Source organism: Gossypium arboreum, chromosome 7, assembly GCF_025698485.1.
Source record: "Gossypium arboreum isolate Shixiya-1 chromosome 7, ASM2569848v2, whole genome shotgun sequence".
Lineage (NCBI taxonomy): Eukaryota > Viridiplantae > Streptophyta > Magnoliopsida > Malvales > Malvaceae > Gossypium > Gossypium arboreum.
The window spans coordinates 94672990-94690417 of NC_069076.1; the positions used below are offsets into that span (position 1 = coordinate 94672990).

The 17428-nt window shown below is 28.7% G+C and overlaps 3 protein-coding genes across 3 annotated transcripts; all 3 read right to left on the minus strand.

The window, feature by feature from the left end:
- Window positions 1-4997: 4997 nt before the first annotated feature.
- Window positions 4998-5862, minus strand: LOC108485706 (heavy metal-associated isoprenylated plant protein 21-like). The gene is made up of 3 exons (XM_017789560.2): window positions 5657-5862; window positions 5492-5567; window positions 4998-5406 (listed from the first exon to the last, which is right to left on the minus strand). The coding sequence occupies exons 1-3, from the start codon at window positions 5726-5728 to the stop codon at window positions 5108-5110; spliced, it is 447 nt and encodes a 148-aa protein (XP_017645049.1). The 5' UTR covers window positions 5729-5862; the 3' UTR covers window positions 4998-5107.
- A 1859-nt stretch (window positions 5863-7721) lies between these two features.
- Window positions 7722-9110, minus strand: LOC108486935 (heavy metal-associated isoprenylated plant protein 21-like). The gene is made up of 3 exons (XM_017791108.2): window positions 8927-9110; window positions 8741-8816; window positions 7722-8160 (listed from the first exon to the last, which is right to left on the minus strand). The coding sequence occupies exons 1-3, from the start codon at window positions 8999-9001 to the stop codon at window positions 7862-7864; spliced, it is 450 nt and encodes a 149-aa protein (XP_017646597.1). The 5' UTR covers window positions 9002-9110; the 3' UTR covers window positions 7722-7861.
- Window positions 9111-12880: 3770 nt separating this feature from the next.
- On the minus strand, window positions 12881-16781 carry LOC108470608 (uncharacterized). Its single transcript, XM_017771971.2, has 12 exons — window positions 16471-16781; window positions 16325-16387; window positions 15557-15691; window positions 15179-15281; window positions 15043-15113; window positions 14850-14954; window positions 14733-14766; window positions 14552-14652; window positions 13903-13962; window positions 13632-13838; window positions 13432-13552; window positions 12881-13335 (listed from the first exon to the last, which is right to left on the minus strand). The coding sequence occupies exons 1-11, from the start codon at window positions 16603-16605 to the stop codon at window positions 13463-13465; spliced, it is 1104 nt and encodes a 367-aa protein (XP_017627460.1). The 5' UTR covers window positions 16606-16781; the 3' UTR covers window positions 12881-13335; window positions 13432-13462.
- Between the last annotated feature and the right edge of the window lie 647 nt (window positions 16782-17428).

Below are 17428 nucleotides of genomic sequence, written 5' to 3' on the forward strand. Positions count from 1 at the left end.
TCAATATTTAGCTTTTGTGCAAGCAAAGCAAACTCCACACTGCTAATAAATTAAACCTTGGTTTAAAGTATTATCTAATCTAATAACATCATATGAAAGTTCCTACCTTTTATTTAGAATGGGAATATATATATATATATATATATATATATATATATATATATATATATAAGCATAGTATAAAGATGGGAGGCCAAAAGTGGAGTGAATGTATTTATATATATACCAAATATTTTCTGATTTCATATACAAGAAGAAATTCACTTAGTATAAAATTAAAATAATCTTACACATTTTAATAATTTTCTGAATCAATATATATTTCAATAGTTTATAATGAATGCTGAAAGTTTTGCATAAAAAGTAACTAAATATTTTAAATTTACTCAAAACTTAATATACATAATTAATATGAATAGAATATAAAATATAATAGTTTAATTGTTAAAATATTAATTATATAAAATTATAAAATCACAAAAAAATACTTTAATTTTACACTAATATTAATAGATCCTCTCTTACTCGGTATGGACTCATATAAGCAACCAAAAAATGGGAAATTGTATCTGAAATCTCAAGCAGAATATTCAACTTTGAGATGGAAAGTTCAAATAGAATAAATTATTAAATTATTTCAAAATTAATTTGAATTATTGCAAAAATTCGCTTTTATCAAAATTCAAATGAGTTCAATTTTCATTGGGATTATTATTTTAATGATGAAAATAACATATTTATTTAAATTTAATTATAAAATATAAAAATATTAATATAATAAGGACGAAAATAAAAGGAAGCACTCCCAAAAATGATCAGATTTGTCGTGTAATTTTTTTTAACTTTTTATGAAATTATATAGTTGTATAATAATAAAATTGTATTTTAACCCCAACTAAAACAACTTTCTAAATTCGTCTTTAACTATATGTGTAATTATTTTTATGAAAATAAATTTATTCATTTTTTTACTTTTTTTAGTTAAAAAAAATTGGAAAATAGTCCAACACCAGCAAAAATTTGCAACCGTTTGTTGTGGGAAGCAAAGAATCATATGCTTCACTAACTCCAAACTCTTCAATCTTGAAAATCTGTCTCTTTCTTCGAATAATTTTACTTACCAATCAATCCTTTTTAATATATGATAGTGAAAATTTTTAAAATGATGAGTGTTATACTCTCTTCTATTCAAATATATATATGCATCGGAAACATCGTTAATTTTTGTATTGACTTTATTTTTGGTAAGTTATTCGCTGCTAACATTTTTTGATAAAATTATTTACCTGCTTTTAAGTATGAACATTCTTCTAGTGTGAACACATTCTTGATATAATAAAATTTTATTTAAATATAATGACCTCTTATTAATAAGGTCTCATGATATATACCTATGAATACCCTTTATGCATTTAGAGGGATTGAATGTTTATACAACCATGTTACTATAAATACTCTAATGATGAAGAAGGGGTCGATCGTTTAGCATCCTAGAACTACTTTGAGCAGTTGTCTTCTTGGTCAACAGGTTCTCTTGTCTTTGTTCGACTCTATTGCACCACCTTGATCTCTTCTTTGTCCTCCTTCCTTATTGTATTTTGTATTAACAACGAGTAAAATTTAACTCGATTTTAAAATATCAATTCATAATTTAAGTCAAAATAATATGAATTATTTGTAATTTTCAAATCAATCTGAATAAATATTTCAAGTTAAATATTATAATATAGCCATCAAAGTTACTGCTTGTGTTTTATTTTGCTTTCAACAACTCAAATAATTAATTAGAGTTTAACCCTTCATTCTAGGTATAATTTTGATGAAATCAATGGTTAAAAAGTCAATCATGGTTGGTTTGAGCTAATTTTAATTTACAAAGACCATAAGACTCAAAAACGATGGAATAATTTTGTTATTTATAGCCTAAGCAAGTTTTAGTTTTTGGGGTAAATATCTCCAACTTTCTCTCCTTATTTTTTAGGTCACTTACAATAATTAAAAGTAATGTACTCATTATGATAGTGGACAACAAAACTTTTTAAGCTAACTCTTTAAGTTTGGTGATTTTTATTTTGATAATAATTACTTGTAATTGTATTTATTTTAACATTTTGAGTAATTATTATTGTGAAAAATAAAATAAAATAAAATAACACACAAATTTTACATGGAAACCCTTTCGGAAAAAAATCATGGGCAGAGAAGAACAAAATTCACTATGTCGAAAATTTGAATCCAATACAAGAGGAATAGACTATGTTTATTTATAGGCTTGTAAAGCCATATTCTAGTAGGATTGAAACACCTTATTCTAATCAATATAAAATAGATGGAGTTTAATAAGGTTTAAAAACCTTATTCTAAAATAAAATAAAAGAAGTCTAGTTCTATATGGATTTTACTTTTATTTTATTTTCCATCGTATTTTATTTAAATAAGAATTTGAGTCACTTAATTCTAACAATTACAATGCTTGAACATAATTAAAATTTATTTTAACTTAAATAAAATTTTCAACTCAACTATATTTATATTTTTTTATCCACTCGATTTATAAAATTTAAAATCATGTTCAAATTTGATTATTTTAAAGTTTCTCCACTTAAATCAATAATTAAAAATTATTTTTAAAAACTTATTTTGTGACTTGATTTGTTTCCTCTATTTTCATTCTCAAGCTTCCATTTCTCTCAAATGCTTTCTAAAATTTATATTTTGTGTTAGACATATTTGAAGGTAAATTTATTTACGTGGTTACTTCTATGGCAGAAACAGTAGTTACATCTTCAAGCATTGTTTTATTTTCTTATTTGTCTATTTTAAGAGTTGGCATATTTTAAAACAAAAGTATTGGACTGATAATTTGAAGACATTTGGACGACTAAAACTCACAACTTAAAACTAATTGAGTTGAAATTGAAGACTTAAATATTGGTTTCTTGCGAAATACGTTAAGACAGTTTCTATAGTTGAAGGCATCAGATTAAATCGAAATTCTTATGCAAGTAGTATCTTGTGCTGGTTTTTATCCCTATTTATAGAAAAGTGATTAGATGGTGATTCTTATATAAACAAAACTTAAGTTTTGCCTAGGTTAAGGATAACTTGAGATCTTTAGAGTTTGATAGAGCACAATCTGTGCAAGTGAGGGACATGTGTGTGTGTATGCGCATTATTTCTATAAGCAATTAAGAGAGTCTATTGAGTTGCAAAGTTAAGTTTTCGAGAGGGAAGCTTAATGGAAAAATAATCTAATCTTTGTGCAAAGTGGGGTCGCTAAATTTGTGAGTTTAAACCAGTGTTAGGACTTAAATATTTGGTTATACTATGAGAAAGATAGTGGTCAAGTAATATTCTTTTTTATTAATTTTGTAATTTTAATTCCATAATTAAAATTGTGATCAAAGTTCCAATCACCTTACAAAATAAGTACATTCATTTCTACATTTTGTTTCCTAATTTACTATCTCTCACTAATTGCAATAATCTCATTCCTTTTTTGTTTCACAATTCAATCTAAAATTTAGCTTTTTGATGATTAAGACCAATCAAATATTGGATCTCTCAATAGTTATAGTCTTAATTTCTTTTTCCTTTTTTAATTCGCGTTAAGGAAAAGCATATAAACATTTGATATTCCAAATTAAACGATAATCATTAATGCAACGACCAGATAGGGTGATTAATGAATCTCATTCTCCTACTAAGGTTGACGGTAAAAAAATATTCAACTTTCTGGTTGAATTGTTTATATATATATATATATATATGAATTCATAATAATTAACAGAATTTTATAAAAAATTTCAAAGAAAAGAGAAAATACAAAAAAAAAACGATTTCAAAATTTTATGTTTACAAAAATATCAAGGATGAAAATGAACTAAAATATGATGAAAAAACTCAATATTTTGTTTTATAAGTTTCAATCAATATTATCTAGAGGATAACTATAAACTCCAAACATGAACAGTAAAATAAACATGTAAAATATCCAAAAAATATATATATACTTCTAAATTTTTAAAATTAAATAAGAAATTGTGTTATTCATTGATTAGATCACACTAATCCTTTTAATATTAAATGAATAAATTTCAGTTTTATATTATTAAAAATAAAATAAAAATAAATTGTAACATAATTAATATTTACTATTTTTTTAAATTTCAACTCAAAAAAAAAGGAGGTTTAATAATTACAATTTTAACTAATTTGAAATTTTCATTATGGATAACTACTTATCTATTTAATAGTAGAGGGACAAACTTGATCCAATCATTATAATAGAGTGACCTACTAAGTATTTTCATATATTAGATGAATATTAACAAGACTCATGTATTAAAAACATATAATTATATTTATTTTAATATTTTAAAATTATTCATTAATTTATTGATGAGCTAGGTATTAGGGGTGTAAATGAGATATTAGTGATTGCAAGTTATTTGAGTTCAGCTTCAAAAAATTTGAATTCAAATTGAAAATTATTGAGCCAATCTTAAACTTGAGCAGCTCAAGTTTCAACCGAGCTGAATTCGAGCATCATAATACTTGATTCGAATGGATTGTGAGCCTAATCAAATTTATCATTTTAATATATTTTAATATTATAAAATTATATTTTTACCCTTATATTTTATAAATAAAACTTTAAGTATGAATGAACTAAATCGAACTTGAATTCAAACTTGAATACGAAAATTAATAATAATAAAAAATTTAATCAAACTCGAACTTGAAAATTGATAATAAAAAGAAAAATTGATAAACTTGAATTTGAATAGCTCGATTAAATTTCAAGTCAAACTCAAAACTTAAAAATTAAAATTCAATCAAACCTCAAACAACATCAAACCTCAAATTTTGAGTTAAAAGCTAAAGTTTTTGGCTATTCAAGTACATATAAAAGAGAGGTTTAATTAACATTCTCCAATAAACAGTTGTAAAGCATAAAAATGTACCACAACCACTGAAGATATATAACACCGTCGTCAAAAATCCATCATCTAACTTTATTATTTCCCCCTACTAAAATGATACATACATAGATACATATATATTTATATTTGGTAACCCTAACAGCTTAAGCTTAAGCTTAAGCCTACATGATTGAACATGCATGAACATTATCGTCACTGAAGAAAGATACGAAGTTCTCTTCGGGCGCGTTGGAAGAACTACCCGGATAAGCTTGAACCACGTTCCGAACAAATCCCGCCGGTGCCTTTTTGTCGTACGCCCCGGATGCGTACGGATAATACACCACATGTTGCGGTATGTACGGCCAAAACTCCGCTCTTTTCCCCGTGCTCTTCACTCTCTTCAACACTCTGTTGGGTTCCACGTTCCCCGTCACCGTTACCCTGCTCTGTTTCCGGTTCACTTCAACACTTTTTACACCTACATATGTTAACAACATGAAGTTAAATCTGTCTTTTTCTTTCAATTTATGTAATGAAATTGGAAAGGGAGGTTGGGGTTGGACCTTTCATGTTGGTTACAGCATTTTTCACTCGTCTTTCACAGCCATCACAGTCCATTTTAACTTTGATTTCAACTGTCTGAAAACATGTTACATCGGTAAGTGAAAAAAAAAAACAGAGCATAAAATCAAAGGAAAAAGGGAATATATATGTAAGTATGTGCACACCTGCATTGGTTTGCGTTTGGTTCTTCTTCTAGAGACAGTACAAAAGTTTGAAATATAATCGAGAGCCCCCATGTTGTTTTGTTTTTGGTTGGAGAAAGTTGGATGGTAAGACAAAAAAACAGGGCAAAAACAGAGTCTTGATAGAAAAAAACACAGAAGTAAAAGGAATGTTAGATGTGATAATGGGATAATGAGACATGGTATTTATATGGAAAGGGAATTATTAAGTTTGTTTTAAAAAAGACACTCAAATGAATAATTGTCCCTCACTTACTTCAAAAATAGTAATCATCTTATTTTATCTTAAAATATGATAATATCTGTCTTCTTATTGAATGTTGTGTATTTTATTAAATAAAATAAAATGAAGCTAATGGTTTTAAGTAAAATTTTAATTACTAGTTTGGGAGTTAAATTTATAATTTAAGGAAAAATGGATACATAAAACCTTTATCTCATCTAAGTTGGAGAAAGGTAGGGAGTAGAAGATAATGCTCCTTAGCATAAAAAAGATGAATACAAAAAGGAACAAAAGGTATGCCCACAAACCATGCTTTATGTGACTAAAAAGCATGTTCCTGGTGAACCTGAATATAATATATATATATATATATATATATATATATGAATGAAATTAGAAATTTTGTGTTAAACAATCCAGATTACATTATCGGAAGTTAGAGATAGTAAACTAAAATTATTAACTTATATATTTACAAAAGATTAAGGATAATGATAAAATGAATTAAAAACTAATGATTTTTAATTAAAGGTAAATTATTTTGTAATTCTTTATTTTTATTTTGGTCTCTTAATATTTTTTTTGTTAATTTGGGTATCACCATTAAAGAAATTGATCAAACTAGTTACTCAACTGTTAAATCATCTCTTCCACCATTAAATCTATTTTTTAAATCTTTCTTTTTCCTTATTTTTTCATCTTTTCTCTTCTAACCTAAAAACCGTAGTTGCTACATCTTTTAAAGATGTCTTCATTGATTTTGTTAAACCACTATTTGTGAGCTCAAAAGTAGAAAGATATCTTAAAATCAAGCCATAACGATAGTAGAATTAGGAGATTGGAGCACGAAAATTCTAAAACTTTGGAAGTGACCTTACAATTTTTTGCAGGTTTTCTTTTTGAGAGATATAATCCTATAGATTTAAAGATGAGGCTTAAGACTTCACTTTAGTGGTTTTGGATTGACAGTTTGACGTAGGAGAAGACATCAAATGATAGCAATGGTGAGAAGCAACAACCGTGAGTAAAGAGAAGAAAGGAAGAGAACAAGGAAATAAGGAGAAAGAAGAAGCATCTCTTGATGTCACTTAGGACAATACTCATTGATAGTGGTTTGATGGAGGAAGTTGCAACATTTTAAGGGAGACGATGGCTAGGATTTCTAACTAAGAAGGGTGGAGTGATTAGTTTAGAATAACTAATGGGGTAATTTACCCTTTAATTGAAAAAATAATTCTACCAATTTTAACTTTTTTTCAATTTTTGATTTTTTTTCATCAGTTGTATCGATTCTCAAAATAATATGTATAAAATTGTAATTCCTTAATATATGCATTTATATTTGTATCAATATGTCACGTATTAAAAATATAAAAATAAGGAGGAACTACTTACACAATGTAAAAATTAAAATAGTTTTGCACACTACATGCGATTTATATAATTAATATTTCAGTGATCCAATCATTAAATTTATCAATATAATTGTACTTATCATGCATGTAAATTTTTGAACCGATTTGATATCTTTATCATTTTGATCGAAAATATTCTATATATTAATATATTTATTCAACGGTCGAATTTTTTTACATAAAACAAATAGCTAGAAATTTTAAATTTACAGTAAATTTAATATGTATGATTTACATGAATAAACCATTAAATATAACAATTAAATTACTAAAATATTAATCATATAAACAGTTTGTAAAATTACTTTAGCTTTTATAGTGTGCAAGTGGATACCTTCCTTAAAAATGTTATGAATATATAAAAGAGATTTTATTAATATTTTGGGTGAACAATTGTAAAGCTTAAAAGTATACCAAAACTGTTAAAATCCTTTTATTATTAAATAATATACATATATATGGTATAAAGCCTGGTTGAAATCCTCAATTTGTAACGTATTACTAAAATGTTTACTTTCTCCAAGAATAGTTTATACCAAAAATAAAATCCTACATGATTGAACATGCATGAACATTATCATCGCTGAATAAGGATGCGAATTTCTCTTCAGGTGCATTGGAAGAAGCTGTTGGATAAGCTTGCGCAACGTTCCGAACAAGTCCGGCCGGTGCCCTTTTGTCGTATGCCCCCGATGCGTACGGATAATACACGACATGTTGCGGGATGTACGGCCAGAACTCCGCTCTCTTGCCAGTGTTCTTCACTCTCTTTAACACCCTATTCGGGTCGACATTCCCGGTCACCGTTAATCGACTTTGTTTCCGGTTTATGTCAACTGTTTTTACACCTGTGTGTGCATAGAGGAGGATGTTAACAACATAGGAAGTTCCTAATGTTATTTGCTAGTGTGATTGAAAACTTAAAAGTGGAATTGATGAAAATGATTAAGTTATAGTTTTGATCCCTCTATCATGATCAAATTCCTAATTTAGTCCCCTATAATTTAGTTTTGCATAATTTAATTTATTTTCAATTTTATAATATCATTACTTAGTCCCACTGTTATTAATTAATCGAATTATCAGGTGCAAACAGTAATGGTGCCCAAGACGGGCCAAGCTGCCTTTTATATTTTTAATTTTAATTAAGCTCTCCTAATTTTTGGGAAATTCTCATAAATCTCACAAGATTTAAAAAAAAATTAATCAGATCTCCATATTTTTTAAAAATTCTCATTTAACTACTAAATTTTTGAAAATTTTAATTAGGCCACATACTTAGTTCCTGCCACTTCCAATTATAATGTTATGGATTTTTCTTAAAATTACTCATTTTAATTAAACATGTTGACACAATTTTCGGAGATAAAATTTGAGCACCGTAGAGGGACTAAAACCATAATTAAAGCACAGAAAGAGAGGTTGGACCTCTCATGTTGATAACAGAATTTCTCACTCTTCTTTCACATCCATCGCAGTCCATTTTAACCTTGATTTCAACTGTCTGAACATTCAAAAAAGAAAACAACAACAACAAATTCCATTGTTAGCATTTAAAGGTGATTTTATTTCTTTAATTATTAATTAAAAAAATAATAAAAACAGAACATAAACCTGCATTTGCTTGCGTTTGCTTGTTTTAGTGCTGGTAACACTACAAAAGCTCGAAATATAATCGAAAGCCCCCATTTGCAGAAAAAAGCAGAGCAAAACAGAACAAAATAGAGCCTGGAGAGAAAATTTACAAATGAACAAAAAATGAATGTTGATATAATGATGGGATTATGAGACTTGGTATTTATATGGAAATGGAATTTATTTAACTTTTTTAAAGAAAACTAAACAAAGGAAAGATATGGATATTTAAAACCCTTCATCTCATTGTAATACTGTATCATGGTTAAATTTTCTCTTAGTCCCTCTGCCTTATAAAAGTTATCGATTTAGTCCTTGTACTTTCATTTAATCAAACTTAGTTATTGTACTTTTTGAATTGGTCAATTTTAATCCCTGTATTTTTTTAATTTTGAAACTTTAGTTTTGACCCAAATAGTAGCAGTTAAATATGTTTGGTTAAATTCAATCATTGGCCCCGTACTATGTGTATAGTTGTAGATTTAATCAATATTCTCTAGTTGGATCATTTTAAGCCCCTTTATTTTTCGAATTTTGAAATTTCAACTTGATGCAAGAGACCATCGTTAATTCATTAACTGAATTTTTAGTGAGTAATACATGGAAATAATAAGCCAACATGGCATTACGCATATGACAATATGTTTGCAGCATCATATTTTGGAAAAAGAACATAACTTAACTAAACAAATTCAATAATTATTATTTGGTGAGGACTAAAAGTTTAAAATTTTAAAAAATAAGGAACTAAAAATGACTAAATTAAATTATAAAGTCTAAATTCACAACTTTCGCAATATACAAGGACTAACAACAAAATTTAAACTTGCATGATTTTTCTAAAATTGAAAAGGTAGGCTCTAGAAGATAAAATGCTCCTTAGCATGAAAGAAATGAATACAAAAAGGAGCAAAAGGTGTATGCCCACAAACCATGGACCAAAAAACATGATTCTAGTAAATTCGAGGAGAAATTAGAAATTTTGTATTAAAAAATTATGATAAAATGATAAATTTTTAAGAGTTCAAAATATCAGTTAAAAAGTGTAACTTAAATTATTAATTTTAAAAAAATAAAAAAGAAATATAGGGTCAAAGCATTTGTACCATTAGTATTGATTTTTTATATTAAATTTATTGTGCTTTCTGTATGGTGTCCCATTTTATTGAATTTTGTTCTATGGGTGTGGCTTGAATTTGATTTCCCTTTCTTTATTTATTTTTTCATTAAATAATTATTAAAATAGTGAGAATATTGTCTTTTATTGGTTGATTCCATTAGTATTTTTATTTTCTTTTGAAATTTAACAAAGGCAAATTGTTCCATTTAACTTTTGGGGGTCATATTCTAGGGGTCCTCTTGCTTTGGTTGCTCTCAATCATTGATGGGTTAAAATTTTGGTCATGTCTCCAACACTTTTATTTAAGATTACAAAATCTAAAAACGAATCATTTTACGAATTATAATTTTTCTTTTTTTTTTAAAAAAAAAAACCTAAAATGATTGTTCGAGTTTCTGCTTACCCCTTTAGCTTCGTCGGTGCAAAAGTCAATTTTGACAAAGAATAAACAATTTTGCGAACAATAAGAGTCGTGAACCAATTTGTAGATGAAGAGAAAAAAGTGGGGAGAATACAAAAAGTTGCACTTTATTAGATGCCCAAAGCCTAACTTGGAACAGTAGAGAATCATGGACTGCCTTTGCCACCCAATCCCATGTTCATATCCAACTCTCTTTCTTAACCACGAAGCTGGGTCGGCTTGGGATGCAGCCCAGTTTTAAATAACTTTTTAAAGTCTACATCCCCTTCAATTCAACTTCAGCTCATCACCTGATTCATGAATCAATTTATTTTGCTTTCATGTCTGTTCTTTTTATACATGTTACTAGCTCTCTCCTTTTCCTCAAGTTCAAATTTACATCTCTCTTTAAAAATGTAATGCATCTTATCATTGCATCTACCACTTGCACCATACAATGATAAATATTGTTGGATAAACTACACCTAATATCACTAAATTATTAGTAAATTTATGTTTTGGTCACTTAACTTCAAAGGTTACAAATGGTCACCAAAATATTCAAAAGTTTTTATTTAAATCACTAGACAGTTAAAATCGTTGTCGTATAGCCCTTTTAGTACGCACCGTTTGCACCAATCAAAAGCTTTCATTCCTCTTTTTTTTCTACAATTCAATTTTTTCATGGAGCAACTTTCAACATCATGAATTTACGAACTACAATCCCAACAGCTTTCTTCTCTGATATCTGATATTGATCATCAGACCGAATTGGATCTAAGGTATGTTCTACTGGTCGATAGGTGCTGATTTACCATACTGATCGTTGAATTGTCTCTTGAAACTCGCTAACCAGGCTTTTTATAAAATAAAAAAAATGAATAGTCCGATAACTTAAATAAAAATTTTCAAATAATTTAATGATCATTTTATAATTTATTAAAATTGAGTGATCAAAACATAAATCTATCCAATATTATTATACATCACCAATCGTACGATATTTATATTTATATAAATTTAACAACATCCATGTGATTATATTTTTTTTTCTTATAATATTAAGTACTTTTTTATGGTTAACATTGTGCAAATTATATGACGTTGAAAATTAGTAGTGGAATGTTGTATATTCCTTTGTTTCGTATCTTCGATCGTGAATTTTGTAAAGTATGAAATTTTATTTACAGTTTACCATAGCTGGATGGGGCGAGTGGCGAATGCTTTGATTGGGCAGAGATGCTATTTTGTAGAACTTTTTGCTATGTCCTCTGCGTGTTCATGCCAAAAGCAACAACTTTTATATATTTACATTTGAATCTAGATCGACTAAATCCTATTTTCAACTATTTTTAGGTAATTATAAAATCAAATCTTATCATGTATAAATTATGTATATACTCTTTTAAAATTTATTTTGATTTCAATTTTTTTGGTCGAAACTAAAATATTCATCATCAATAGTAGTGAAAAAAAATCAAATACTAAATGATAGATTAATTCATATAATTATGCATTGTAATAATTGAACTTGCAATTATATATGTAACCTAAAAAATCATTTTTATGGTTAAACGTAAATATTATTTGAGAATGAAATTCCTTTTGTGTTTTGGGTATAAAATGAAAAAAATATATATAAAAGGATAAGATATGAAAGGAGAGGAAAGGAAATGGAGAAATAAAAAAAAAGAAAAAGAACCCTTTAATTTTGAGTACTTTTATTCCTTTCTAAAAAAGGAAGAAAATAAACACTATTTCCTTTCAACTACTTTTCTTTATTTCCTCCCCATGATTCTCTTATGTATTCTTGTCCTTTTGTGTTCTTAGGCCAAATTTAATCTTCAATATGTTAATTTAATCTTCATTTTAATAGATTTAACCTTAATATTTATAAATTATGTAATTTATTTTTTTTACAAATTTATTTTTCTCTGTGATCCTTTCACTAAAAAAAATTGATAAAAATATATAAAAATAAAACATCCAAAAATCCAAAATAACATTTTTCATCTTTTCTCATTTTTTAAAAATTAACTCTCAATGTTACAAAATAATAAAAGTGCAAAAGAACTAGATTACACAATGTGTAAATCTTTGAGAGTTTAATTTTTGTAATCAAGACTAAATTAATACAATATATAAATGTCAATTTTAAAAGTTGTCAAATTATCTTTTATTAGGAATTTAATAGCTGATGACCAAAAAGTAAAAGTCAGAATAGTTGATTTTTCACGGTTAGATAATTAAAAAGAAATTTATTAATAGTTGAATAACTACCAATATAATTTATCCTATTTTCTTTTATTATAAACGTGTTAAAATATCATATATATATATATAAAAATTCAATATATGTTCATAATTTATATTATATAAAGTTTTGACATATCCATTATGTAGCTTGTTCTAGTTATTTTTCACTAATGCATCATTAATATGATCAAAGATATTCAGCAAGATGCTTCAGCAGAACAAAGATTAAACCGAGATGATAAACGAAGACGATGAAAAGAGGTATATGACGAGATTATTGAACAATCAATAGCAGAAGTTTATAGGTTCCTAAACCTCGGGTTTGAAAAACCGACATGGTGAAAATGATTGAACATCTTGCAGTATGTCATGTTTGAAATAAACAATTATGTCTAAACCTACATTTCATGGTTACCAAAAAGAATTGTATGCTCTTAAAAGAGTCAACAATCAGAGTCCATAGCTGATGTCATGTGGCAGATTCCGGTTTATGAATTAAGCAAATGGTATGAAGCTGGAACACACGAACCAGGACAAAACTCAGGTAGTTTTACTGTCTTATATGTCTTCTGCAGCTTTGCCCCGATGAAAGAGGGAAGTTGGTTCAATGCTCTGCAAAACCGAAACACTAGAGCTGTCAGATGTTACATTCTTGCCGTAGCCTAAACATGGCAGACTATTTGTTGGAATCGAATATTAAAATTTTACATTATCAGTCTAATGTAAAATGCCTTGTTCATTATAATGTCTTTAGCTTTTGACCACGTAAACCGTTCCAAAACGCAGCTGCAGATGTCACCTTCTTACCAGGAAGTTGAACTTCCAATACCTGTTTCAAGACCAGCAAACCAGAAAATAATAAGAAATCAAAAACAACAATACCAGTAAAGCAACGAATTTTCACCCACCTCAAGATCTGTACATCCTCCACAGGGAAATACCAATGCATCCTTGACGAAAGCAACGTCATGTACATCATTGTCCCGGATTTTATCATTAGACCCTACTCTTGTGGTGATGATTTTAAGTTCGAGGATATTATGGTTGTTGCTACTTTCATCATCAATGACTAAAACTTTAGCTCGGGTTCCAGGCCAACCTGCAAATGCACGAACCTAAAAGAAGTTGCACGTCATGACTGCATTGTCAAATTTCAAAGAAAACAGAAGAGAAACCAACCTTATTATGTAGAATTAAAGCTTCTTCATCAAAGGATAACCATGATTCTTCAGGACTTATCTGCATAAATTGAAGAAAAAGGGTTAATTTAAGCAAACATTAAGTACTCATTAAAGGTCATTGACAGATCATCCAAATGCATGATTGAACATATCAAGGTAAAAGTACCATTGAGGCCCTTGTATTAGGATTCAAATTGCATTTTGCCCTCTCTACTAAAAAAATAGGCAAATTAGTCCCTGTACATTAAATTAGAGAGTAAATCAGTCATTTCTGTTAAAAATTTCATCCATTTTATTGTAACTAACATGACTAACAAAATAACTAAACACTGATAAGTAGCGTGCCATGTGTATCTTGTGCTGGCATACAAGGACCAGCTTTAACTGCAGAAATGGATGGAATTTTTAATAGAAGAGCCAGTTTGCACTTAAATCTAATGTACAGGGACTAATATGTTCAATTTTTTAGTAGAAGGGACAAAATGCAATCTGATTCTTAGTACAAGGGCCTCCGTAGTGCTTTTACTTGAGTAAATCGTGTGGAAATATATAACATGGATGCATCAAAGATGCGACACGATTCAAATAATTCCTGTGAATGATACTTAAAAAAGAGAGAAAGAAATAAAAGAAAATGGAACCCTTGCCTTTGGAGCCAATGTAACTTTAGAATCATCTTGAGGTTCGGCATTCACTTTAGCGGATCCATCAAATATGGAGGGAAGTTTACAGATAAGAAGTTTAGACCCTGCATAACTTACGATAAGATAAATTTAAATAGTATATTAGATTTAATTGTACGATCATCAAATAACATAATAGGAACACCTTCAGAAAATAGTAATGCTAGCAGATCCGGTGCCTGCAGGTAAATCATATAAGCATTCATCATTCTATCAGTGATTATTAATTGACAAATTACTTTCGGGAAATGAATATCTTTACCTTGATTTGGTCATCAACTTCTATTCTTTCACGGGCAATGACAGGTCCAGCATCTAAGGCGCGTACAGTAAATGCTAATGAGACTCCGGTCTCTTTAACACCATCCTAATAAAGAGGACTAAATGGTTGAAGATCATACGAGAATCATAAACATTTTATTAATTGCAATCAAATTTATATAGCGAGGAAGAACCTGAAGTGCTCTTTGAACAGGAGCAGCACCACGGTACAATGGTAGTAGACTCGGGTGAATGTTGACCGTTCCTGTATACATGGAAAAAATGAAGAAGATAAAAGCAATTTGTTAACGAAAAAAATCACGGACTAACCTAATGGTGGAATGTTGAGAAACTTGGTGGGTAAAATATTCCCATAGGCTGCTGTGATGCAAAGTTCAGGCTGCAAAGCTCGTAAATTGGACAAGAAGGTCTCCTATATAAAGTACAAAGAAGCATGTAAATAAAAACCGAGCATGCGAAACCAAGGCATAGCTAAATAAAACCAGCTTTCATCATCCAAGTTAAGAAAGCTAAAAGAACCAGATAATTACATATATGTTGACATAAAACAGAACATATCATAAAGACACAACATATAGGCTCTAACCGTCTAGCACATTATCATGTAGTTGTAGATTGTTAATAAGAACCGATGAATGACTTAATATTCCAAACTATACTAAATCGGAACAATGAAAGAAAAACTACCTCTCCAGCACGTTCGGGTGTGAAGATGAGATCAGAAGGAAAGCCTCTATCAAGAGCATATTGTGCCACTGGTGACGGCATCACCTTTCTGCCCCTATCTCTTCTAGAAGGTGGCTGAGTAACAATTGCTGTGACCTAAATGAATTGTAAATATAGCAATGACTATCAACGAAAAAAAAAAACTGTCGCAAAATAGCACAAGTATTTTAAGCTCTTCCTTCAGCAAATGCATATAATGAGGTAAAAGTATCATATAGGCCCTTGTACTAGGAGTCAAATTGCATTTTGTCCCATTTACTCAAAAAAATGAGCAAATTAGTTCCTATATATTGAAACAAAAAGCAAATTCATCATTTCAATTAAAATTTTCATCCTTTTCTACAGTAAAAAACTCGGTAACTGATGAAATAACCAAAGAATTACAATACAGTGCCATATGTACCTCATGTTTTTAAAAGTAGAAATTGATGAAATATTTAACAAAAGGACCAATTTGCTATATGAACTAATTAGAGGGTGCAAAATGCAAGGTATAATGCCAAGAAAACCAGTAAAGTTTCAATTCACAGTTCCATATACAATTGGGAACACCAATTGATAGGCTGACTCCCATTATAAACCCTAAAACCATCAATTTTTAGCTAATCTCAATGAACATTATCACCAAACGAGACCATACTTTCAAGAACTAACAATAACCCATTATCAATGAACTTATAAAGGACCAAATTACAACAAAAGTCTCGAACTTTTTTTTCTCCCTAGTACCTCAAAAGAAGAACTTGGTGCAGCAGAAGCATTGAAGAGAGCATCAAGAACTGTTGCAGAGACCTTTTAAAAAAAGGAAACCAATTGTTTAGAAAAACAATACAGAACAACATAGAAAAATATATAGAAAATGATAACTTTTTTACCTGAGGGGAACCCAAGAAGACAAGTGATTTTTTCTTGGAAGTAATAGTAGTAGTAGAAGAAGAAGGTGTTATTGAAGACGATGATGCTGCTGCATTGAAGCAGAAGAAACGACGTAGCATTGAGGGTGAATACATAATTTATATCTCTATTCTTCTTATTTTCTCTTTTGTTTCTTTTTCCTCTCTGTTACTTCAATGGCTAAATTGTGTTTTTGGGAACTTGATTTTTGTCATCCGCTGCTGTTTCTCAGCTTCTGTTTCCTGTTTTGTATATCAATTCTATCTACTGCCAGAAGAGGACTGGGCTGGCTTTTATCCAACGTAAAAGGAAAAAGGTGAAAATGCCTATCCAATCCCTCTGAAATTCGTTCTCCCTAAAAATGCCACAACAATTTTTTACTAGGTTGAGCAACTAAGGAACATTAATTAATTAATTAATTAGGGAAGAGTAATTTATATTTTAACCGAAAAATTGAAAAAACTGATCCATTCGATTTTTCAGTTTCAATTTAGTCGGTTGAGGCGGGTTGGTTGGTTTTAACTTTGTTTTAATCAATTAATTTCGTTGATTATTGATTTTTGAATCCTAAAACCGAACTGACTTAAAAAATAACTTATTTTATATTATTTTTAAATTATTTAAAATATATTTATATTTTTAATATATAATAAATAATCATATAAATCTAACTCAATAACTCAAAGTCGGTTAATGGGAAAAATCAATCAAATCAACCAAATCAAAATTGGTTGAATTTGATTGGGTTTTTTAACTATCGTGGATCATGTGGATTTTTTCATGCTAAAGTCAATTCAAGAAAAACTTAATTGATTAAATTGATTGCTCTCCCCTACCATTAATAACAATTTCCGTCAATTTATCCTACTTTTTTATTTGTATACTAACAAACTTGGCCCTCAATTTTTATATATTCTATTAATTTGATATTAATTCTTA

Bases quoted from the DNA above. Each gene is read 5' to 3' on its own strand.
- LOC108485706 (XM_017789560.2), bottom strand. From the start codon at position 5,728: ATGGGGGCTCTCGATTATATTTCAAACTTTTGTACTGTCTCTAGAAGA. The intron at 5,568-5,656 runs GTGTGCACATAC...ACATGTTTTCAG, and splicing joins CCAAACGCAAACCAATGCAG to ACAGTTGAAATCAAAGTTAA. The intron at 5,407-5,491 runs GTCCAACCCCAA...TAACATATGTAG, and splicing joins TGCTGTAACCAACATGAAAG to GTGTAAAAAGTGTTGAAGTG.
- LOC108470608 (XM_017771971.2), bottom strand. From the start codon at position 16,605: ATGTATTCACCCTCAATGCTACGTCGTTTCTTCTGCTTCAATGCAGCA. The intron at 14,653-14,732 runs GTGTTCCTATTA...TAAGTTATGCAG, and splicing joins AGCATTACTATTTTCTGAAG to GGTCTAAACTTCTTATCTGT. The intron at 13,839-13,902 runs GTTGGTTTCTCT...AACTTCTTTTAG, and splicing joins CTTTAATTCTACATAATAAG to GTTCGTGCATTTGCAGGTTG.
- LOC108486935 (XM_017791108.2), bottom strand. From the start codon at position 9,001: ATGGGGGCTTTCGATTATATTTCGAGCTTTTGTAGTGTTACCAGCACT. The intron at 8,817-8,926 runs GTTTATGTTCTG...TTGAATGTTCAG, and splicing joins GCAAACGCAAGCAAATGCAG to ACAGTTGAAATCAAGGTTAA. The intron at 8,161-8,740 runs GTCCAACCTCTC...ATGCACACACAG, and splicing joins TTCTGTTATCAACATGAGAG to GTGTAAAAACAGTTGACATA.